General features: G+C 36.1%; 1 protein-coding gene across 5 annotated transcripts in view; it reads left to right on the plus strand.

Moving 5' to 3' along the window:
• Positions 1–24,545, plus strand: part of REV3L (REV3 like, DNA directed polymerase zeta catalytic subunit) — a 170,355-nt gene that overhangs the window by 111,033 nt on the left and 34,777 nt on the right. For all 5 annotated transcript variants that reach the window (XM_044388809.3, XM_026511625.4, XM_044388810.3 and 2 more), the window contains 3 exons: positions 5,569–5,684; positions 8,492–8,610; positions 16,954–17,072. In XM_044388809.3, the coding sequence (XP_044244744.1) occupies positions 5,569–5,684; positions 8,492–8,610; positions 16,954–17,072 (354 nt within the window). The remainder of the gene's footprint in view (positions 1–5,568; positions 5,685–8,491; positions 8,611–16,953; positions 17,073–24,545) is intronic.

The raw sequence follows: 24,545 nt of genomic DNA on the forward strand, positions 1-24,545 counted from the left end.
GTAATATTTTGCATTTTCTTGAGACTGTAACTTTTGAAAGCTTTGGAACTTATTAATTGCTTCACTTCTCTAGGAGCTTAACATTTCTGCCAGTTACTAGGCTTAGGTTTTTAAATACCTAAAGCAGGCTAGAAAATACTCCTCGGATCTTAATATATGGATAAAATCTGTCTTTGAGCATGTTGTTATACTCTACCCTTTCTGTTCTGCTTTCTATAGTTGAAATCTTTCTGTTAAAACTGAGGCAATATTTTGCATGAAAGATAACGATGATATTTTACAGACTGAATATCTGATTGAATCCCACGCAGATTTGTTAACATAAACCATTTTGAAATTTAGAAGACCAGAAAATGTTTTCAATAAAATAAAATTAAATGTCAGGGCATCAACAATAACATACTGCTAACCACCGCTCTAGGGAGGTAAAAGAGGAAAATATTTTTACTATTTATAGCACTGATGACGGGATGGATTCCCATCCATTTGAGTCTTGCCATTGTCATACCTACCTTTTATCTTCTCGCAGAGGTTATCATCAACATGACAGATGCGTCAGTGCTCACACTTTTATTTCTGCAAGCAACTTAGCAACAAGTACATGCAGTTTTAGTACCGTTTTGTGTGACAGCACACGTCCAGTAATGTCCCTGGGCTTTGTGTGCTTGTTTTTCTTGTTAGATATATTCCCAACAGGCTTATCTGCCAACATTGAGAATTTTGTCCATCATTTACAAGTGTAGTAACTCCATGTCCATAACGTGAATTATATTGGTCATTAGGAAGAATATAGTAAATGAAACTAATTTCTGGTTCATACTCTAAAAGATCATATGATTATTATAAAGAGAAGAAGAGTGCTTAAATATTAACATTTCAATTCTGTAATGCCCTTTATATGTCATTCTAAACAATCCCCTAAAAGATTATTTCACTCTTTCAGCCCATTTGGTGAGTACCTACTCAACACAGGCTTTGTTAAGAGGATAAACTTTGGAGTCAGCTAACTCTGTAATTTTTTTTTAAGAACATGGTTTTTATTATATGCTTCTATGTCTATATTTTAAACATATATATCTTAATAAATGGAAAATGTTACTTGAAGGACAGGGTTGGTTTTTTTTTTTTTTTATTCCAGTTAATTAACAGTGTTATACTAGTTTCAGGTGTACCATGTAGTGATTTAACACTTCCAAACACCCGGTGCTCATCACAGCAAGTGCACCCTTTAATCCCCATCATCTGTTTCACCCATCCCCTCACCCACCTCCCTTCTGGTAACCATGTTTGTTCTCTATAGCTAAGAGTCTGTTTCTTGATTTGTCTCTCTCTTTCTCTTTCTTCCCCTCCCTTTGCTTGTTTGTTTTGTTTCTTAAAGTCCACTTATGAGTAAAATCATACGGTATTTGTCTTTCTCTAACTGACTTATTTTACTTAGCATAATATTCTAGCTCCATCCATGTCGGTGCATCTGTATTTTTGTCTTGAGCAAGTAAGCTTCTCTCTCTAAGCTTTAGTTTCCTCATTTGTAAAATGGGTAATAGATATGAAAGTTAAATGAGGGACACCTGGGTGGCTCATTTGGTTAAGTGGCCAACTCTTGATTTCAGCTCAGGTCATGATCTCAGGGTTGTGAGACTGAGCCCTGTGTAGGGCTCTGCACTGGGCATGGAGCCTCCTTAAGATCTCTCTCTCCCTTTCGCTCCACCCCTACCCACACCCTCCACACCAAAAGAAGAAGAAAGTTAAATGAGGTAATGTACATAAAACTCTTGGCCTGGTCAATACATAAATGTTTACTCTGTGTGTAAGGTATAGTGCTAGGTGCTAAATATAAAATTGAATAAAATATAGATGCATACTTTCAGAGTTTTATTGTCTTTATTTTTCCTCCTCAGATGGCAAGCATAAAAAGTAGTATGAAGTGATGTTTAAAGAGTTAAACCAAATCCATTGTTTTGTTACTTTTCTTTCTGTAGTTCCTTGAACTATTAATAACTTTACATTTTTCCCAGGCTCCCTAACTTAAATATAAGCTTTGATTTTTCCCTTTTTCTCTTCCGTCCGTCCATACATTACATTTTATCCATTTAACCTCAGAATTATGTTTCAAGATCATTCCTGTCCCCCATCCCCAACCCATTGCCACTGCCCTAGTTAGAACCCCCCATCTCTCTTGTGTCCAGATGTTAACGGGTTATTTAAAATTTTAGTTGTGAAGCAGCTTTTTTCTGCCTAAGAAAATAAATCGTATTCATATTTCTGCTGATTGCTTTTTCTCCAGTTTTGTTTTTTCCTCCACTACTAATCCCATCTACCCAACCCAACCTTGTTCTTTCCATAACTTTTAGAAACCAAATAAAGTAGATAAAATTCACAAGAATTGAAGAACAAGTCACAAATATTTTGTTATCGTCACCAAATGTTTTTACAGAAGAAATGAAATCCTTGGGATTTTGAACATGAGACATGGTTTAACAGCTTTAAGAGTCTCTTAAGAGAAAATGGCCCCTAGGTCAAAAAATAAATATACATAATAGATCTGAGAAATATTAAAACGACTACCCAATCCTTCTAAAGGAATAAAATCTTTTTAGTCAATTAAAAGAAGCACAGAATAACTTTTTTTTTTTTTAGCAGTCATCTCTGACCAGTAGCAATTTATAAAAGACAACTTTTTAAAAAATAAATATATTTTCAGGACGTCTGGGGTGGCTCAGTCGGTTAAGTGTCTGCCTTCAGCTCAGGTCATGACCCCAGGATCCTGGGATACAGTCCCACATCGGGCTCCTTGCTCAGCAGGGAGCCTGCTTCTCCCTCTGCCTGTGGCTCCCCCTGCTCATGTTCTCTCTCTCTGACAAATAAATAAAATCTTTAAAGAAATGAAAAATAAATATATTTTCAAAACATCAAAAAATAAGTGTACTTAACCAACTCTATTAGGTGCCACAACATAGCAAGTAGCTGACTAGAATAGTAATTCTTGCAGTAATAAGATGTTTTATGAATCAGGGGCGCCTGGGTGGCTCAGTCGTTAAGCATCTGCCTTCGGCTCAGGGCGTGATCCCGGCGTTATGGGATCGAGCCCCACATCAGGCTCCTCCGCTATGAGCCTGCTTCTTCCTCTCCCACTCCCCCTGCTTGTGTTCCCTCTCTCGCTGGCTATCTCTATCTCTGTCAAATAAATAAACAAAATCTTTAAAAAAAAAAAAAGATGTTTTATGAATTAGAGAAATTCAGATGAAGAAATCAGAAGAACTATCTTCATAAGATTTATCAAAAAAGGCTCTGTAACCATCTGGCATCCTCTTCATGTACCTGTGCTTAGAAATGTGTGCAGTAGGAACTCCAGCAATCTTCCAAATTCTTCTTTGAAAATCAAGGCCAGCTGTGGCTGCATCGTAATGCCTTTTCTGAGGTATTCTTGGTACTAAAGCAGTTAGCTGCATCGGTTCTTTCGTATGTGTATGGGAATCCTTCAAATCTCCTATCCCTGATAATCCATAGAGCCACTTGATGTGATATTTCTGCCCCAGTTTCTCAAATTTAGACAGTACATAGTTTTCGGGGAGATGCACTTGTCATTCAGATAACTGCCCTGAAAAGAGTTTAACCTTAATGGAAGAATTGATGAAATTGCTATCAACAAATATATGTTAACATATTAGATATTTATGTTAGAAGACTAATGAGCAGGAAGAGTGTTGGGAGAGATCTCTTTTCTTGAGTGCCCTAGGATCTTTCTGGACTTTTTGTTTAAATATCGGTCTACCTTTTTAGCCTCGGATCTGTGAGACTAAGTATTTGCCTCATTGTTGCATATTGCCTTGTTTTCTTTTGCTTCCCCATGCTCATGTCTTACCCCTACTCTTTGTTCTAGAATAACGAGCCATGTGGCACTTTCTACCAAGAAAACACTTTTTTATAGGTTGGTAAAAAGATCCATCTGGCTGTTCTATTAAATTAATAAGTTATTAAATTAAGTGGTTTTCTCAGAAATTTCAACCCTATTTGTATAGAGAAAAACACATGGATAATATGTACATTATCTTTTTCTCCTGACAAATTTGAGGATTACTTTGTGGTCCATGGCATAATAGTGGATCACAGCAGATTACCAAATGTTTAAATTTATATTATGGAATGTATTTTGATAGGGCCTTTAAGGAATAGAGATAATAAAAAGAATGCAGTTGCAGACATTTGAAACGAATTCTTTTGATATCACCATTTAGACTCTTCAGTATTAAAAGTAAGAGGACATTTTTGTGACATTTTTGTTGACTGAGTGAAAACTAAAGGTATTCAAGTCCATCATTTTAAGAAAGCAGCTCTGGAAGTATGATAAAATATTAGCAAACTAGTTTTAAAAATAGATCTTGTGATCTGCTTATGATCCGTTGTTATACCACAGACTTGCAGAGTAGCCATATATAGCTTACATCAGTAAATTAGTATAATCCTATGCTATAGACTTTGGATGATACTTCAAGTGTTAAATGACACAATCTGGACAGGCTTCACCTCCCACAATTCAGAGTGATTGCAGCCAGTGATGTGAAACCTAACTTTATAAATTTTTGTGATCTTTCACTCTGCTTTTTGGCTTTTATAAATAAGACAGTAATTTGGAGCTTCCCAATTTGGAGCATTATTGTAGTTTTTACTCTCAAAGTTTTTGTTCTCAAATTGTACTATAATAGTTCTCTCTTCCTTACACAATTTTCCCACTGAGGTAGATCTTCAAGTTTATTTTCCCTTGTACTATCACCAAACATTTTTCTGTGGTGGTCACCATGACTGTACTAAGAGGAGCCACAAAGAGGCTATTTCTGAGTTGAATGCACATTGTCGGTTCAGCTTTACCAGTGCGTGCAACTGTGTGACTGCACTGAGCACATTTTTCGCCTACTTTCTGATGCTTAGCTTCCCCACGTTAATCTCACCCCTATTAATATTTCATTGTTCCATTAAACTGAGTCACCTTCTCTTAAGTTTAGAGGACAAGCTTGTCATTACTGAGGCCTTACTTCACATGAGGACCAAATCATTACTAAAATTAAGTGGGAAAAGGAAGACATTTTCATTCTCTTTCTCAATATTAAAACCGTTTAAGACAGTATAGGTTAGAGAGAAGTGGCAGCAAAATGACCTGGGAGCAATCTTTTTTTGAAACAGTATCCACACGTGCCCTCATACCTCACCCTGCCCCTACCCACATGATAGTCTCAATCATATGTTCACTCTTACACTTCAGTGATAATGCCTCTCTCCCACCCGTTTTTTTTTCCCCTCACACCCCAGTTTCTATCAGCTCCTTTCCTAAGTCATATCAAATAAATAGTCTCAGTAAAAACTATGATCACTTTGCAAAAGTAGCTTCAAATCAGGAACTCTAATCGCCCTATTCGTTCCTGTATAGAAATTCTATAGGTACCACTGTATCGTCCCTTCTCCATCCGAGAGACAGAATAGATTTTTATCTTTTGTTCTTTATATCCTGAAGAAATAATTTTTTATTAAAGGTTCAAATGTGTGGTCCTTGTTTAATTTTTTCATTCCTTTTAGGTATGATCCTGACATTCTGCTAGGATACGAGATTCAGATGCATTCCTGGGGTTACCTCTTACAAAGGGCTGCGGCCTTAAGTGTTAACTTATGTCAGATGATCTCTCGGGTGCCAGGTAAGAAGCATTGTGAATATTTTATGGTTCAACAACAGGACAAATCGCAAAGTAAATAAAGACAAGATGTTTAAAAAGTACTATTCTAATTTTTTATACTAAATTGTGTAAGTTCTAAATATATCATAACGCCATTATGGGCAAATTCAAAAATCAAGAAAAGTAAAAGAAAAAATACCCCCATCTCACTGCTATATAGGCTGTTAATATATTTGTTGTTGTTTTTTCTTTCAGTCATTTTACATACGTATATCTAAGTCTCTTTTTATATAACTTATACATATATCCCATTTTTGTTATGCTTCCTTCATCTTGCATCTTATAAGTATTTTTCTGTAATATGAGATCATTTTCTTCATAATCATTATGAAACACATAACATTTCTTTGGTTGATGTACCATGATTTTATTTTGTCTGGTTCTGTGTTTTATCCTTTTGGTTATAAGGAAGGAGAATATGGTAGAGGAGCACTAACCATTGATTTTTATTAAGGTGTCAGGCTAAAATAAAAACATGCATGAATTTTCAAGGCTGTTTCCCACAAATCTGAGTCTGTTTGAAGGAGGGGGGCAATAATAACAAGTTTATAAAGCACTTTCACAATTATGTTTTTCTTAATAACTACAAAATTTTTAGTAACTTAGTTTTAAAGTCACAAGTCTGACTAGGACAAAAGAGCATATATTTTGAGTATATTGGTGAAAATTAATCAAGAGAATCCCGTAGAGAGGTTATGACTTCAGTACAATGTCTTAAGTGTTAGTAACTTTAAAGGGAAAGGCTGAAGCTAGAAGATTTAAGAACAATAGTATTTTGGTCTTTGCAAAAAGCTTGGAATAAAAAGGCAAAGAATTTTAGTTTTTAATTGCACAAATTTTTCATAGCTTCTGTGTCCCTTGAGTGCTAGGAATAGTGGTGTATCTCAATTTTTTCAACATTTCATTTGGGATAGCTTTCTGAATATTCAGGAGCGGCAACATGAGTTGGTCTACTCATTAATTATTTTAATTAGCTGTAACAGGTGTAAGGTATGTGACTTCAGATCAGAAAAGTGAATGAGGGGCACCTGGGTGGCTCAGTTGGTTGAGTGGCGGACTCTTGATTTCAGCTTAGGTCATGAACTCAGGGTCCTGAGATGGAGCCCCGCGTCAGGCTCCTTCCTCAACAGTGTTTGCTTGAGGATTCTCTCTCCCTCTGTCTGCCCCTCCTCCAACTCTCACGTGCACTCTCTCTAAAATAAGTTTTTTTTAAAAAGTGAATGAAAGTGCTTGTCCATTTATTTATGTATTTATTTTTAAGTAGGTTCTACAACCAATGTGGGGCTTAAACTCATGACCCTGAGATCAAGAATCACATGCTCCACCAACTGAGCCAGTTCTGGCCCTTTTAGAACATTGCTGAAACCATTTTTATGAGGCAACATGGTGCAATAGAAAGGGAATGGTTAGAGAGGCAGTATAAAGAGCATAAATTCTGGAGAAAGATTGCTAGGGTTCAAATCCTGGCTGTCCTGCTCACTAGCTATGTCACGTCAAACACGTTACTTAACCTATTTATACTTCACTTTGTTCATCTGTAAAATGAGGGTGATAATAGAACTTCTTTCATAGAGGAATCATCAAGTGCTTAGAACAGTGCCTAAAAACATAGTAAACATTATGTAAATGTTAAATGAAATAAACTTTTTAAACATCATCTCTTTAAAATAAAGAAAGGGGGGTGCCTGGGTGGCTCAGTCAGTTAAGCGTCTGCCTTCAGCTCAGGTCATGATCGCAGGGTCCTGGGATCAAGCCCCACATCCAGCTCTGCTCAGCGGGGGGCCTGCTTCACCCTCTCCCTCTGCCTGCTGCTCCACCTGCTTGTGCTCTTTCTCTCCCTCTCTCCCCCTTCTTCTCTTTCTCTCTCTCTGTCAAATAAATAAATAAAATCTTTTTTAAAAATTAAAATAAAAATAAAAAAAGAGGGATGAGTGTATGTACATGATCTTTGGAATCAGGTAACCCTGGTTTACAGTACTGGTTCTGTTACTATATGACCTGGGCCAAGATAATAACATTTCTGAGTAAAACGTACTACAATGCAAAATGAAAATTATACTAGCATTATAAAGTGGCTAGGTTAAAATAAAAGAAATAATATTAATAAAGTTCTTAGAATATAATAGACATTCAATATATGGTAAATATATGTATATTATTCCAGATCCTCTAATTAACAACATTTGTATATTCCCAGTGTTATATAAGAGAAACACATTTTAATTTCTATTCTAGATAAAATCATCACCCAAGAAACTAGACTCACTCTATTCCTCATCTAGTTGTCCATACAAAGTTAGGAGAATTTCATTCTGAATATGAACATCATTATTTGATGTCAACAAATTTTTAGAGAATTGTTTAGGTTAAAAACTCTACCATATTTTCCAGGAAATGACCAGTGTAAGAATAAGTATACTCATCCTAACACCAAAGAAATGCTGTAGTGTAAGGGTCATAAGAATAGCACCAGAAATTACCAAATTTAAAGTGCAAAGGGTTTATTATTTTTAAAATATTTGTTTATACACATTTTTATTATTTAAAAAATATAATTTTCGGAGCCATTTCACCAAATTCATTCATAACTTGGAAGAAAATTGTTTTAATCAAAATAATGACTTCATTCTCTAAGCCTAATACAAAATAGACGACTACATTTCATCTTTAATCTTTCTCTTTAATTTTTATTCTCATTTTATTTGGCATAATTTGCTTGGAAATTTGGCTTCTGTGAGTCCTGATGCAATCTTTATTCATTTCTGTAGATGACAAAATTGAGAACAGATTTGCACCTGAAAGAGATGATTATGGATCAGATACAATGAGTGAAATAAATATTGTTGGCCGAATTACACTAAATCTTTGGAGAATCATGAGAAACGAGGTAACATGCTTCATCTAAAATTTTATTGGAAATAAGAGATTAGGATGATACAACTACTTTAGTTATTGTAGAGTATTGGTGTAACCTATGTAATTTATGCTTCTTTGTGGATTATTTTTGTTATACTTAAGTAGAGTTACAAAGCTAAATACTACATTCTAAAATGCAAAGCTACAGGACTATTTAATGTTATTGATATGTTTTAATTTTTTTCCATTTGTGTCTAACATCAGTAGCTAGAAAAGTCTACAACTATCATAGTTTTATGTTGTATGTGTCGAATGTTGTATAATCTCATTGTTTTTTGCCCTTAATGCTAGATGAATTCAGCTTGGTCTTTCTAATTTATTAAGTAAGAAAAATTTAGTCTCCACACAGGAAGGAACTAAGGATATTTAAAAACTGGGTCAGACTAAGAAGGTAAATTGGAAAGACAGTACTTGGAAACGGTTAATAGCAGCTTCCAATTGAGGCTTTGGGGGTCCAGATATGGATTTTTGGTAGTATAAATTTCAACAAATTATCTTACTTGCAATCACTTAGAGAAATAATTCTTTAACCAAAAATGTAAGGGCATAGGATCTTAGGCCATATTTGCGTCCTTACAGTTGCCTGATTTCTTTTATTAAAATGTAAAAAGATGCCTACTGTAAATTGGTCTATTTTCAGATTTTGGACTTCGGATAATATCAGATAAAATGTTTATATTTAAAAGAAAGCTGTATTCTTCAATCTCTTCTCCTATTTGAAACTACTTTCTCATTATATACTTTCTATTATACACTCATTATTCACTATGATCTTTCTTGTTCTTCCAGATTTATATAAAACATTTGACTTTCCAAGCATGCCCTCTGCAATTCTTTGGGCACCAGCACACAGTAATTCTTTCACATAAGGAATTAGGTTCTTTATATAAAATTCAGGTGTCCTTATTTTTATTTCCTTTCTACACCATGAATCTAAAGTTATGCTCCCATTTCATCTAATCTGAAGATGTATAATATATGTAGCTGCTTGAGGATAACTTTATGTTAGTGTTTTCTTCTTAAAATATTATCAGAGTACAGGAATCCCTAGTGACTTCAAAATAATTTCTAATGAAACAGCATAGGTTATGAAAGGTATAGAGATTGTGGTGTATTTGGTTTGTATGCTCCATTATATATTTCAAACTGCAGTCTCTGATATTGTCTGTGATGAACATATAAATTGAATAGGTTAACACAAAATTAAATTGTTGAATCTTAGTTTCATCCCTGAAGATCCGAAAGGCAGCTGTACAGTTACCCACTATTAAAATCACAAATTGGGGAGTAAATATTTTTTAAAGTTTAGAGCTTTCTTTAGTCCTTACTGAGAATTCAGGGTCAAAGGCTTTCTCTAATTCTAAGCTGAATATACAGTATATCTGATCTTTATTTGTAAATATGGGAACAACTGTGAGAAAGTTATGAGGTGGATAACTTACCCCCCCCCCCCGAGATGGGCCAAATTGGAGAGTCACTTTTTTTTTTTTTTCTGACCCAGAGTATTCCTAGCTATTTGGAAATTTCCAGGAAATCCTGAATGAACTGTGGGAAGTACTGTCTTATATCTCAAGTTATTTGGAACTTTAAGGGTTATGACTTTGGACAGAAACTGGCCCTGAGAATTTTCATATTAGACATCCTCAAACTTGTTTCTGATTTAAACAGTTCCGGGGGCTCCTTTTTAATCTTTATTTCTTTTATCTGTGTCTCTCTCATGAAACTTAGCAGTTTCTAACTCTATAATTGGTTTTAATGTGCTTTTTATTAAAAATAATTTGTATTCACTATTAAAACAAAATGAATGCAGACAACTATGTAAAATGAAAGTGAAATCCTCTTGTTCTCTCTAGAACATCTCAGCTGTTGCATTCCCCCAATATAGTTTACAGTTGAATGAATATCTTCTGTGCCTTGTTTGGGTTTTTAAAATTTTGCTTATTTATTAATATACTAGTTTTCACTGTCCTTTTTTTTTTTTAAGATTTGATTTATTTATTTGTGATAGAGAGCGAGCACAGATGGGGGAGGGGTAAGGGAAGAGGGAGAAGGAAGGTCCCCCCTGAGCAGGGAGCCTGATGTGGGGCTCAATCCCAGGACCCTGGAATCATGACCTGAGCCAAAGGCAGGTGCTTAACTGACTGAGCCACCCAGGTGCCCCTTCACTGTCCTGTTTAACATAAAATTACTGCTATTCCCTCTGGACTTTGAATCCTCAGTAACAAACAGTGCCTCTTAAATAGTGCTCATGACATACTTGTTGGCTGCTTGAATGAAAGAATAAATGACTCTTCCCCCAGAAGATGGTGTTTAGAGATCTTCCGGGTATCACCTTAATCCACGCCTTTCGAGAATTTCCCAAGTACCAAATACTTATTCATTGCCATCTCTACTGCACAAATTTGAGCCTGGGGTTAGATCAATTAAGGGTATAGCTGGGTGGTGCCTGGGTGGCTCAGTCTGTTAAGCCTCTGCCTTTGGCTCAGGTCATGATCCCAGGGTCCTGAGGTTGAGCCCAGGGGCAGGCTCCCTGCTCAGCGGGGAGTCTGCTCTTCCCTCTCCCTTTGCCCCTCCCCCTGCTCATACTCTCTTGCTCACTCTCTCTGTCTCTCTCATAATAAGTAAATAAAACTCTTTGGGGGAAAAAAGTATAGATGGTTCCTCTATTTTCACAGGCAGAGAGGCAGATTATATGGTTGTAGATGTTGGTAGGTAGGTGGATGTGGCAATGAGAGTCTGTGAAAGTTCTCTTCTGACTGCTTCAGTTTTCTCAGTAAAAAAGCAGTCAGTGTTCTCAACTGAAAATACACATAGTGGAGGGACTTGTTATCTTGGAGATTTCGAGAGTGGTTAATTAAGAAAATATAGCATAAAAGCTAGGTAGCATGGACAGCCCATTTGAGATTCACATCAGAAAATTAAAAGTGATCACCTGCCAGCTCTGTTCAAATTCACAAACGTAAGTAACAGAGGGTTACTTGAGGGTTAGATTCAACCACAGCTCACAAGCAAAGGGTTGTAGCTTCGTGGAAAAATAATTAATTAGTTAATCAATTACAGAGCAAGAGAGAGGCAAAGAAAGAAATAATATGTGCAAGATTGTGATTACAATTGTGCAGTTTGAGCTAGATAAGGAGCAGAGGGAGGTTGGGGTACTAGAGGGAGTAAACTACAAAGAATGGGAGATAGAGTAGGATACATGAGGTTATGGAGGGGGTAATTATTGGGGGTAATAGAACTTGGAGTATGATCATGGAAGTGGGTGGCTAGGGTGGGATGGAGGCAGTGACACGTGAATTTGCCTTACACCTAGCTCTCTGGTAGCAGCGTGGAAGAGGACAAGATTAGAAGTAAGGAAACGAGTGAGAAGATTATTGGGGTAGCTCAAATGAAAGTTGGCAGTTGGATAAGGATTCAGAAAACAATTTGAGGATAAATCCACAAGAATTAGATGTATGAAAAGATGAAGAGGGGGCGCCTGGGTGGCACAGCGGTTAAGCGTCTGCCTTCGGCTCAGGGCGTGATCCCGGCGTTATGGGATCAAGCCCCACGTCAGGCTCTTCTGCTATGAGCCTGCTTCTTCCTCTCCCACTCCCCCTGCTTGTGTTCCCTCTCTCGCTGGCTGTCTCTATCTCTGTCAAATAAATAAATAAAATCTTTAAAAAAAAAAAAAGATGACGAGGAGAAGGTGTCAAGAATAATTATCAGGGTTCTGGCATAGATGATTTAAGATCACAGTTAGGTGGAAAAATGTAGGGCATGAGGTATCAGTCAGATAACCAGGTGAAGATAGGAAATTCCCAAATATGTAAATAGGAATGTAAATAGGGGGATGCGTGGGTGGCTCAGTTGTTAAGCAGCTGCCTTTGGCTCAGGTCCTGCAGGGACTCAGGTCCCACAGGATCGAGCCCCAAGTCCATCTCCCTGCTTAGCAGGGAGTCTGCTTCTCCCTCTGCCCCTCCCCCTGCTTGTGCGTGTGTTCTCTCTCTCTCTCAAATAAACAAAATTAAAAAAAAAAAAAAAGAATGTAATTAGGAAAGTCCCAAATATGAGGTAGAGGTCTAGATTAGAGATAGAGCCTTGGAAGTCACATGAGAATGGATGAACTCACCAAGAAGGGACTGAGAGAGTGATCAGGATTGAGCCAAAAGACATTTTTGTGAACGAAAACATTTTGAGGAGTAGACAGAGGAATCAGATCCTAAAAAGCAGTCATAAGATGAAGAACCAGAAGAGAACACTCCCAACAGAGCCACTAGGAAAGTCAGATGTTCCACACAAGCATGTAAGCCTCCCATTATCTCAGTTTGTCAACATTAAGATCTGTTTCTGATGTTCCCTATTACAGTTTTAGTTTGTCAATAAGCATGTCAGGTGCTTTTAAATAAGACAATGTGATGGGCAACGAGGATTATATAGAAGTAGAATAATGTACTCGCTCCCATATATATATATATATATTGCTTTATCATTTACAGACTTGGTCATTTTTTAATTTTGATACAAACTATAAGTAAGACAACAGAGTAGTGAGGTACTATTCCAAATAGAGAAAAACTGAAGTTCACAGAGATTTAGTGACTTGTTGAAAGCCTCGTTAGCTCGTAAGGAGTCAAGACTCAGACTCATTTGTAGGCATGCTGTCTGTCTTCAGGGAGTTTAGTGTATATTTTATTTTAAATATAAATATGTATAAAATAAATATATAAATAAAAAATATATAAAACAAAATATATACTAAGCTCTCTGAAGACAGCCTTCCAGTGTCCTAGAAATTTTTTTTTAATTTTTTAGAGTTTACTTATTTATTTGACAGAGAGCACAAGCAGGGGGAGTGGCAGACAGAGGGAGAGGGAGAAGCAGGGTCCCCGCTGAGCAGGGAGCCTGATACAGGACTCAATCCCAGGACCCTGGAATCATGACTTGAGCCAAAGGCAGACGCTTAACTGACTGAGCCACCCAGGCGCTCTGTCCTAGAAATTTCTTATGTCTTTATATGGGTGGTGGTTACACGGTTGTATAAATACATAAAAATTCATGAGTTCTTCACCTTAAATTTTTGTACATTTCATCTTTATTTTCTCTGTTCTGCTGCACTAATTCTGACTGCCTCTCCCAGTTCTGAGTAAGTTTATTTCTGAAGTGATTATTGTGTTTTGCACATTGACTGCAGCTGTGAATGGAAAAGTGTAACCATACCTCTATCAGACCATCCCTTTATCAATAAATAAATGTACAAGCGTTGTAACACTTTCTTTATATCAATTCTGACTTTGCTCTGCATAGTACATTTATCTAATGTTTATCTTACTTAGATTTCCCCTGAAAACAAGTAACTCCTACTTCATATTTCTGGATCCATATTTCAACTTCTAGAGTAAATCACTCTCCAAAGATTGGAACATTCTGAAGATAGATCATCTTCATTTTAGAGTTAATGTTTCCTTCCTTTAGTTTTACTCACAGCTGGGATTGTAGCTAAGCATATTTATGCTCCTGTGACATCAAGAAGACTCAAAGTAGAGTGGGTATCATAAGGTTCTGATATTTGTTTAGTCTTAATCCAATTTGTGAAATTGTTCTGTTTGAAATAAAATCAACCCAGAACATAGATCTGCCATCTGTCTCAGATATTGGGAACCAATTTCTTAAGATTTTTAGTTTGAGTCACAAAATCTGCTGGTTAATCCTTATAGGTCAACCTATGTAGCAAGCTTCAAAATTTTCCCTAGTGAGAGAGCTACAGGACAATAAGGTGACCTTTTCTGTAGAGGTTTTTTTGATTGCTTATGTTAACCAAGATGTATACTCCAGCAAAAATTTAGATTTGGTCTAAAGTGCTATACTCTGTATTAGGTAATCATGTAACTACCAGAGATCAGATGTTTAGCTCCATTTTCTAAATGGGAATTAGGAGAAAAAAAAAATGAAACTATTCATTAACAAGTAGAAGAGTCACTCAAATACAAGGATTTGATAATAAGGTGAGTTATTTTGAGAGTACTCCAGGCTAGTAATGATTGTTGGAACAAATGGTGATTTACTTCCAAGATAATGGGTTAGTACCTGCTTTATACTGGTGACTCTAAACTAGGCTTGTTCCAAAGTTTAAAACTCTGTGTGCATGCACGTGTGTGTGTGCTTGCAGGTATACTAATTGCAGTGCTGTCGTTCTGGAGGTTGATAGAAATTATAGATAAAGTAAGACCAGTTTGGGTCACTACACTGAGATGAGTCTTTAAAATTCAATCCCTGCTTTATACCTGCTGGATTGTAGAAGTGGAAAAGAAAATATTTTAAAATTATAATGTACAATGTGAAGTACTTTTGAACTATTCCTCCAAATCCCAAGTTGACCTAAGAATGAGAACAGCAGACTCCTCAATTTCCATTTTGCATTGAAATGCCTGCTATTGTCTAGATTGCTTGTGTCCTGCAGGTGTTTCTGAGATAGCATTTGGGTAAGGTATGTTTTATGAATTTGGGCCCTTTTTTAGTATTCTTTACCCATTAACATACTTTTCCTACGTGTTTTTTAAAAGATTTATTTGTTTGAGAGAGTGTGCATGAGTGGGGGGTGGGGCAGTAGGAGAGAATCTTCAAGCATACACCCTGAGATCACGACCTGAGTTGAAACCAAGAGTCAGACACTTAACCAACTGCACCAGCCAGATGCCCCTTTTTCCTGCATATTTTGAGGATAGGGAAACATTTCTGCCATTTGCTTTTAATCTTTTGCTTTGGGAATGAAATTAAGTGACTCTATAATGTCCATGTATTGGGTCTTAGTACCAATGTAATTCTCGGAAGCAGGATGAATGCCTGCCCTTAACTAGATAACTCATTCTTGAATCTGTAGAATTCTGTTAATCGGCATGTCTTCATGGACCAAAAAGTAAGTATGGAAAGGATAGAAAATTAACTTGCTTAAAAATGTTTTTTCTTTTTTTTTTTTGCATGTAATCCAGATTTATTGAAGTACTGATGCCAACTTATACAAAGTTGTACCACTTTAATTAAGGCTTTTAGTTTACATTTGGTCACCTCAAAGTAATTGTAATATTAGGTTGGTCAATTTAAATATTGTGACTCCCTGTTGGATAGACCCACAATCTTTACACCCAAACAGTTAATGCATACAAAGCAACAAGGCACTGTTAAGTAAAACAGCAATTGTTACTGCAACTTAGGCCTTGTGACCAGTTACACATGATTAAAATTATTTCCCACATTTGCATCTACCGTACTCATCCTCCATTTAGCATCTCAACCAAAACATTACACGTGAAACAATTACTAACAGGCAAAAATACTAAACCTGTATATTTGATATTGCAAATACATTTAACGCATGAGCAAGCAAGGGATTCACAGTGAGAATCTACAGCTGCAAAAGCCTGAAAATTATTTACAGAAATTGTTAAATCATTAAACTGTTTGCAAATATATGCTTCTTGGGGCGCCTGGGTGGCTCGGTCGGCTAAGGATCGGCCTTCAGCTCTGGTCATGATCCCAGAGTCCCGGGATTGAGGCCTGCGTGGCGCTCCTTGCTCAGTGGGGAGTCTGCTTCTTCCTCTGTCCCTCACCCTGCTCATGTTCTCTCACTCTCCCTCTCTCTTTCTCTCAAATAAATAAATAAATAAAATCTTAAAAAATATATATGTATATATATATGCTTCTTGTTGTAGATCCCCACTATACACACGACTATAAACATTGTTGCCTATGTAAACAAAAAAGGAAAGATACAATAAAAGATTTGGAAAGTCTGGATATTTCCTTCCCTACAGATATTAAAGGCAATATCTAAGACATTATATTGACAGGACTATCATACTGTAAAAATGCTTCTGTCAGGTGTGCCTGGCTGGCTCAGTCAGAAGAATATTCAACTCTTGATCTCAGGGTCATGAGTTCAAGCCCCACGTTGGGTGTAAAGATTACTAAAAAAAATAATAAACTTTTTATTAAAAAGTTTTTTAAATGCTTCTGTCAGTATTTATATTGGCAAAGAGTGTAAAAAGAAGTGATAAAAACTGAGATCTCTTAAGTATGTCATGACCAAGTTGAACTCATTTGGTCTGATTGTTTTCTAATTAAGTATTTGCTTATTATGAGTATTTCTGTCTAGAAGTCCTAATATACATAGTTTTAAATTATTTATGATTCAGTTGTAACAAACCATTTTTACAGGGAGCTTTCATATCTACTGTGAAAAGCTTGAGGTAATATTCTGGATCTTTTAGAACCAAATTTGCACATAAATACAAGCATTATTATAATGAAGTCTTGGTTTTGTTGGTTTTTTTTTTAGGTGGCTCTAACTAACTACACCTTTGAAAATGTGAGCTTTCATGTTCTTCATCAGCGTTTTCCTCTCTTTACCTTTCGAGTCTTATCAGATTGGTTTGATAACAAGACAGATCTATACAGGTAATGTTTTATAACTCTGAAGAGGATAATATCTCTGTTAAAAATGAGTATTATTAGAGTATAATTTACATACAATAAAATGCACGCATTTAAATTGTATTGTGCCGTGACTTTAAAAAATGTATACACCCCATAACCACTACCCCAGTCTAGATAGTGAACACTTCAGACACCCAGGAAATTCCATTGTAAGCATTGCTGTCAACCTATCTATCCCTTAACGACCCAGGTAAGTACTAATTGAATTTCTATTATTATAGATCAGTTTTGCCAATTCTAGAATTTCATATAAAGAGAATTATTTATAATCTACATCTTTTTGTCTGGCTTCTTTCAAGAAGGCATAATAATTTTTTAGATTTAGCTATGTTATTGCATAAACCAGTAACTTGTTCATTTTTATTACTAAGTAATATTCAGTTGTATGAATATACCACAATGTATTTATCCAGTCACCTGTTGATGGACAATTGGGTTGTTTCTCGTTTGAGGCTGTTACGAATAAAACTGCATGCCAGTCTGTGTGTGAACATACATTTTCATTTCTCTAGGAGTGGAACTACAGGGTCACATGGTTAGTATGTTTAATATTTTAAGGAACTGCTGAATTGTTTTCTTTGGTAATTCTGCAAGTCAGCTGGCAATAAATTCAGCCTTTATTTATCTGAAAATGTCTTTATCACATCCTTATTATTTGAAGGATATTTTCAGTGTCCAATAATTCTGGGGTTGAGTTGTTTGTTTGCTTTCTTTTCTTTTACCATTTTAAAGATTTCACTCCTTTTCTTCTGGCCTCCATTGTTTCTAATGAGAAGTCAATAGTCATTCTCCTCATTTTTCCAGTGTATACAATGCATTTTTTTCAAAGTCCGGCTTCGTGAACAGCTGACTGCTGTTGTTCCTCTGTGTAAGGCTTATAGTGGAGGCAGCGGCATTACTCAGCTCTCCTTATCCAGAGTCAGTCTTTAGAGGTTCCTATTTTCCTGGGGCTCAGGGATGAGACTTTCTCAACAGTCCTGCACTTCCCACAGAGCAGTGGACCTCTGCTTTGTACTATTGCCAGGTCGTGGCCCCAAGCAGATTTCCTGACTGCGCCTGGTGAAGATGGCTTTCTGCTTCAGTTCCTTCCTCATCAGCGCTATTTCCTTGCCTGGAATCTATGATGGAAAGGTTCCCTGCCTCTTTTCCAGTGGTAGACAGCTGTTGCTTATTACTCAGTACAAGGCCCACAGTTGGAATAGGGGAGGTTGCCTGCCCTTCCTTCAGGTGCAGCTCTTGCAACTACCCCTTTCCCAGCAGCAGACATCTTTTGCATCTTCTCTTTCCCAAGAGATAGTGGATCTCTGCTTAAATCCTGAGGATTAGAGTTTCCTGCCAGTTCCACAGCAGCTCAAGCCTTTGCTTCATATGAGAGAAAAGTCAGAGGAAGATGCAGGATTTCATTCCTTTGTGCCCTGCCCCCAGTCTTGGTGGTGGGCCCGAGGAAGAACACTCCTCTGGTATCTGGGGTTCCCAGTGATTATGAACTGTCATGCTGGCCCATCCATGACCTTTAAGAATTTATTAGCATTTTAACTTTTTCACTCTTAAGTGCTTTTATGACAGCTGCCTCTGCTGCCAGTGCTCTGCCAAAGATGAAATAAGTTATGTGTCCTATCTATCTTTAGATGTATTTGTTACCCTGTAAAATTTAGTTCGCCTGATTCTCTTGTAACCTCAACTTTCTGACGGCCTCAAGAAAACAAGATTTTGTAGATTATCCAATGTTTATTATTGTTAGACTGGAGTGATGTCCTTTTGCAGCTTTCTTTATCTGAAACAGAACTCTGTGATTTTTTTTTTCCTGGTTGCTTTCAAGGTTTCTTTCTTTGCCTTTAGTTTTCAGTAATTTCACTAATATATTCCTAGATGTGGATTTTTAAGAATTTGTTTAACTTTCTTGACGTTTGTTGTGCTTCTTAGATCTTTGAATTGATGTTTTTCATCAAAGTTAGGAAATTTTTGGCTATTTCTTTAAATATTTTTTCTGCCCCCACTTGTTCTTTTCTTTCTAAGACTCCAAATTACATGTGTATTAAACTGTTTGACAGTGTCCCACAGATCTTTGAGGCTCTGTACATTTTTCTTCAGTCTTTTCTCTAACAGCCTGTCTTTAGGTTCAGTAATTTCCTTCTGTCATCACCAGTCTGCTGTTAAGGCCAGCCAATACATTTTGTATTTCAGTTTTTGTATTTTTAGTTCCCAGATTCTCATTTGGTTCTTTCTTTTTATAGTTTCCATATTTTGTGGCCCTGTCTATTCACTCATTAAGACTATATTTTTCTTTAATCTTCTAAATATTTTTTCCTTAGATTCCTGAACATATCTGTAGTAGTTACTAAAAATCCAACATCTGCCTATCTTGGTGTTAGTTTCTATTCAACTGCTTTTTTTCTTAACTAGGTCATATTTTTTTAAAACTTTATTTAAATTCAATTAATTAACATATAATGTATTATTGGTTTCAGAGATACAGGCCTGTGATTCATCAGTCTTACGTAATAACTGGGTCATATTTTTTGTTTCTTTGCATGATTATGTAATGGATATTGTTGATGTTCTGTTTACAGATTCTAGATTTTTGTTATCTTCCTGTGAAGCATGTTATTTTTGCTCAAGTTGGCAATTCAGTTATTGGCTGATCACCTTGAACTTACGTAAACCTGGTTTTTATGTTTTCTTAAGGTGATTCTCTGGAAAGCCACAGTGCTTTCTAAGCCCCTCAAACTTGGCAGGATTCAGTCTCCAAACTTGATCCCATTTGCATATTGCTAGTGCTTGGTTTTAGGTTTGTCTAGAGTAGGCCTTACTCTAGAAAAAAATACCTCCTAAGGCATGGTTTTTCCAGACTCCCAGCTGGATGTCCCACTTGTTAATAAAGGAATAATGAGGTCTCTCCCCTCAAGCATTGCTAAGCCTCCAACTCCAGCAATGTCTGAATAGTTCCATTCCAAACCCAAGCTCACAGCAGCTGCTTCTTAGTAAGCCTCATATGGTTTCGTCTTCCTCATTTTTAGCACAGCCCTGTGCCAGTTACTCACAGGAAACCCCCACCTGTATTTCTGACTGCTAACCTCTGCTGCTTGCACAGATACTCTGTTCCTCAGATTCTAACTTTGATCTGCCTGAACTCTGATCTTTGCCTCCTCAGCTTAGCAAGACAGCTTACTTAAATTCTAGCATACTGCAGTATAATTAGGAAATTGTCTCCGCATGGTCTAGGGTTCACTAGTACGGTCTTACATTGCCTATTGTTCATTGCCCAGAAACAATTACCTCAACTGTTTTATCAAAGCAGGAAAGCTAGTCCAATGCCATTTATTCCATCATAGTCAGAAGCGAAAGTTCGCACCTCTACGTTAAGTTGAAGGTAAAATGATAGTAATAAGCTTAGAAAATAGCTATAGAAAGAAAAAAGTCCTGAAATTAATATGTCCGATGTTTGAAATGAATGAAGCTCTGCTTATTGAATTTTAAGGCCACATGATGGGGAGGATGGAAATATAGCCTTAAAAACAACTTGAACTATTTGGGGGAACTGCTTTCTGAGCATGTCCTCTCCAGTCTCCTTTGAGGAATCTCAAGGAAGTGTGAAGTCACAGAAAGCACTAAGCTTATGATCAAAGTCTTATAAAAATAGAAGTTTAGGAAAAGTTATCTATCAGTAAATAAAATGAAACTTTGATTTTTTAAAAAGATTTATTTATTTGAGAGAGAGAGAGAGAGAGAGAGTGTGTGTGTGTGTGTGTGTGTGTGTGTGCATGCACAAGCAGGGGAAGGAGAAAAGGGGGAAAGGGAATCTCAAGCTGACTCCCCATTGATCATGGAGCCCAATGTAGAGCTCAGTCTCATGACCCTGAGATCATGACCTGAGCCAAAAACCAAGAGTCAGGTGCTCAACCAACTGAGCCGCCCAGGCGTCCCAAAGTGAAACTTTTAATATTAAACTTAACATTGAAAGCTACATTTGATGGTTTATTTATAAGCCCTAAAATGCAGTAAATGCATATTTTGCTACCTCTAATTAGATATTATCTAGGATAAATAATTGCTTTTGCCAAGTGAAATAGAGAGCTGGACCTAACACACTACGTAAAGGACTTGAACTAGACATTGGACCATTTATGTTAGATGGCTTGTTTTACATGGAGAGACCCCCATACTGTCTTTCTTTGGAGATACTTTGGAAGATCACACAATTTTATTTTTAAATTTAAGTGCATTCTTACCCACAAAGTAAGTCATACTTTTAAATTTGCATTTGCTAAAAAAATAATAATAATTTGCATTTGCTTTCCACAGTGTTTTAAGTAAATAGACACATTTTTTTGTAAATTGCCTTGGAAATTAAAGGAACTTGCTAGTCAAGAATTTCTTCTATTAAATCTGTTTGTAAAGCATGAAGGAGCCCTGATTATTATCATTTTGTTTTTGTAAATTCAAATTTGGTTTCCTGAAAGCCTTCGATTATATAAATGAGTTATGTTCTCAGAGTTGTGTTGTTAGAATGTATTTTTCCATAAAATGTTATGTTCCATGTTTAGATTCCTCAATCAGCTTATAAAACCTTCCTAATCCCTAATATTAATGATCTAGGGAACTCATACTAGCATTCTGATTTCATCTGCTTTCCAAGCAATAGTTTTGAATACTATTCCAGTTTCTGAGGTAGGAGCTATGTATTGGTAGCAGAAGGTTATGTAGCTCAAGATGATAATATTCAAAATTTTTTTCTTCATTTCTAGGATGTAGAGCCAATCCAAAGAAAAAAGTTCAGAATAAGTGAGTCATAAAGATGCTCATCAAGGTCAAGAGAACAGTATATGAGCAAAGTAAGACTTTTATCAGAGATAGGAAATATTGAAACGTACTAAACAGAAATCATGGAGCCGAAGAACAGAGTAACTGAACTGAAAATTTTATTAGAAGAGTTTAGCAGTAGACTAGATTAAGCAGAAGAAGGAATCAGAGAACTCCAAGACAGGTCATTGACCACCCAGGTGGTCTACAGAAAGGATGAGTCATTAGATCCATTTTGTTTTGTTTTAAAGGGACTGACTGAATCCACACATAATGTTATCTCAGATTCACATTGACAAATCTGTATTATTGAAGGATTACCTTAATAATCTAAAAAATACATTAAAATGTGATACAATTTTTTGCCTATCAAAACTAGTAATAACTTAAATATTATAATCCCCACTGTTGACAAAGATGCAAAGAAAACAGGCACTTTATCATCACTAGCTTGAATGTAAATTATTAAAACCTTCTGGGAAGCAGTGTGTCACTATGTATTAAAAACTAAATCAGGGGCGCCTGGGTGGCTCAGTCCTTAAATATCTGCCTTTGGCTCATCATGATGCCAGGCTCCTGGGATTGAGCCCCGCGTCAGGCTCCCTGCTCAGCAGCAAGCCTGCTTCTCCCTCTCCCACTCCCCCTGCTTGTGTTCCCTCTCTTACTGTCTCTCTCTCTCTGTCAAATAAATAAAAAAAATCTTAAAAAAAAAAAAAAAACACTAAATCATAGCAGACCTTTTGACCATATCTAGGAATTTATCTTAAGGAAATATTTCAGCATCAGTACATAGACTTAGCTATAAAGATGTTCATCATAGCATTGCTTATAGTAATAAAAGATAATAACAAAGCCATTAAATTATGTTATATAATAGTATATTCAATAGCTATAAAAATATATAAGTGGGGAAATACAATATATTAAGTTAGAAATGCAAGTTATAGAACAGTATTTTGTTTATTTTATTTAAAAATTGAACATAAAGCTTTTAGGACAGCTTTTTGTTTAATTCTTTTTAACAGTTTTGTTCAGATACAATTTACATACCATATAATTCACCCATTTGAAGTGTACAATTCAGTGATTTTCATGTATTCAGTTGTGCAACCATTACCACAGTGTATGGTAGTATTTGCATTACCCCAAAAAGGATCTCCTAGCCATCACCCTCCAGTCCTTCCTTCTCTACTCCCACCCCTATTAATCTTCTTTTTGTCTCCATAGATTTGCCTGTTCTCGATATTTCTTATAGGTTCATATAATATGTTGCCTTTTTTGACCGACTTCTTTTAGTATATGTTGTCCAGATTAATTCATATTGTAGCATGTGTCAGTACTTCATTTCCTTTTATTGCCAAAAAATATTCCATCATGTAGATATATACCACATTTTGTTTATTCGTTCATCAGTTGATGGACACTTGGGTTGTTTCCACTTTTTGGCTGTTTCAAGTAGTGCTGTTAAGAACATTCGTGTATAGGGGCGCCTGGGTGGCACAGCGGTTAAGCGTCTGCCTTCGGCTCAGGGCGTGATCCCGGCGTTATGGGATCGAGCCCCACATCAGGGTCCTCTGCTATGAGCCTGCTTCCTCCTCTCCCTTTCCCCCTGCTTGTGTTCCCTCTCTCGCTGGCTGTCTCTATCTCTGTCAAATAAATAAATAAATAAAATCTTAAAAAAAAAAAAAAATTCGTGTATAGCTTTTTGTATAGATGTATGTTTTCATTCCTGGATATATACTGAGGAGTGGAATCAGTGAATTATATGGTAACTCTGTGTTTAACAGTTTGAGGAATTGCCAGACTATTTACCGATTCAACTGCACTATTTTACGTTCCCACTAGCAGTGTGTAACGGTTATAATTTCCCCATACCCTCGCTAACACTTATTATAAGTCTTTTTTTATTATAGGGTCATTTTTTCCTTATTTTTATGTTCATTTTCCAGTTTTTCTGTATTAGTCATGTATCGTGACTTTTAAAACTTTTTTTATTAAACAGTTACATGACTGTATTGTTCTAAAAGCCATGTAATTAAAGGTTGCAATATATTTGAACCTTAATATTTGTTAAATGAACGAATTTTATTCTTTATAATATACCTTTAGATTATTTTTACATTTTAATATTCAATCAAAACTTTTGTTCATAGCTTTGGTGGAAGGTTTTTTGTTGTTGTTTGATTATTTTCTTAACAAAAAAGGCAGTTGGTAAAGAGATTAATTTATGTAAAGATTTAAATCAAAGAACAGAATATTTGTATTTTCACAGAAAATACTGATCTGACATATATTTACCCCAGGTATAATCTCATTGAAGTTATTTTCCTAAATCGTCACCAAATTACTGTGTTTCTTCCCATGAACAGATAGTAGGCATGCTTTTAGACTGATATTTACAGTGATAACTCAAAGCCTCCATGTTCTTTAAAAACCTATAGATGTGATGAATTATAATTGTATAATTATTGCATCAGCAGTAGCATCTAAGAGAGTGTTAATTTTTTATAATAAAAATAGAGTAACAACAAGCAAAATACTGAGAATAATTATCCCTACAAGTACTATTTTAAACTTTGCATATTTTCACTAGGTTTTATGCCCTTGAAATATTTGAAATTTTCTAATGTTTAA

This window comes from Ursus arctos, unplaced genomic scaffold (genome assembly GCF_023065955.2).
Source record: "Ursus arctos isolate Adak ecotype North America unplaced genomic scaffold, UrsArc2.0 scaffold_13, whole genome shotgun sequence".
NCBI classification, from domain to species: Eukaryota; Metazoa; Chordata; class Mammalia; order Carnivora; family Ursidae; genus Ursus; species Ursus arctos.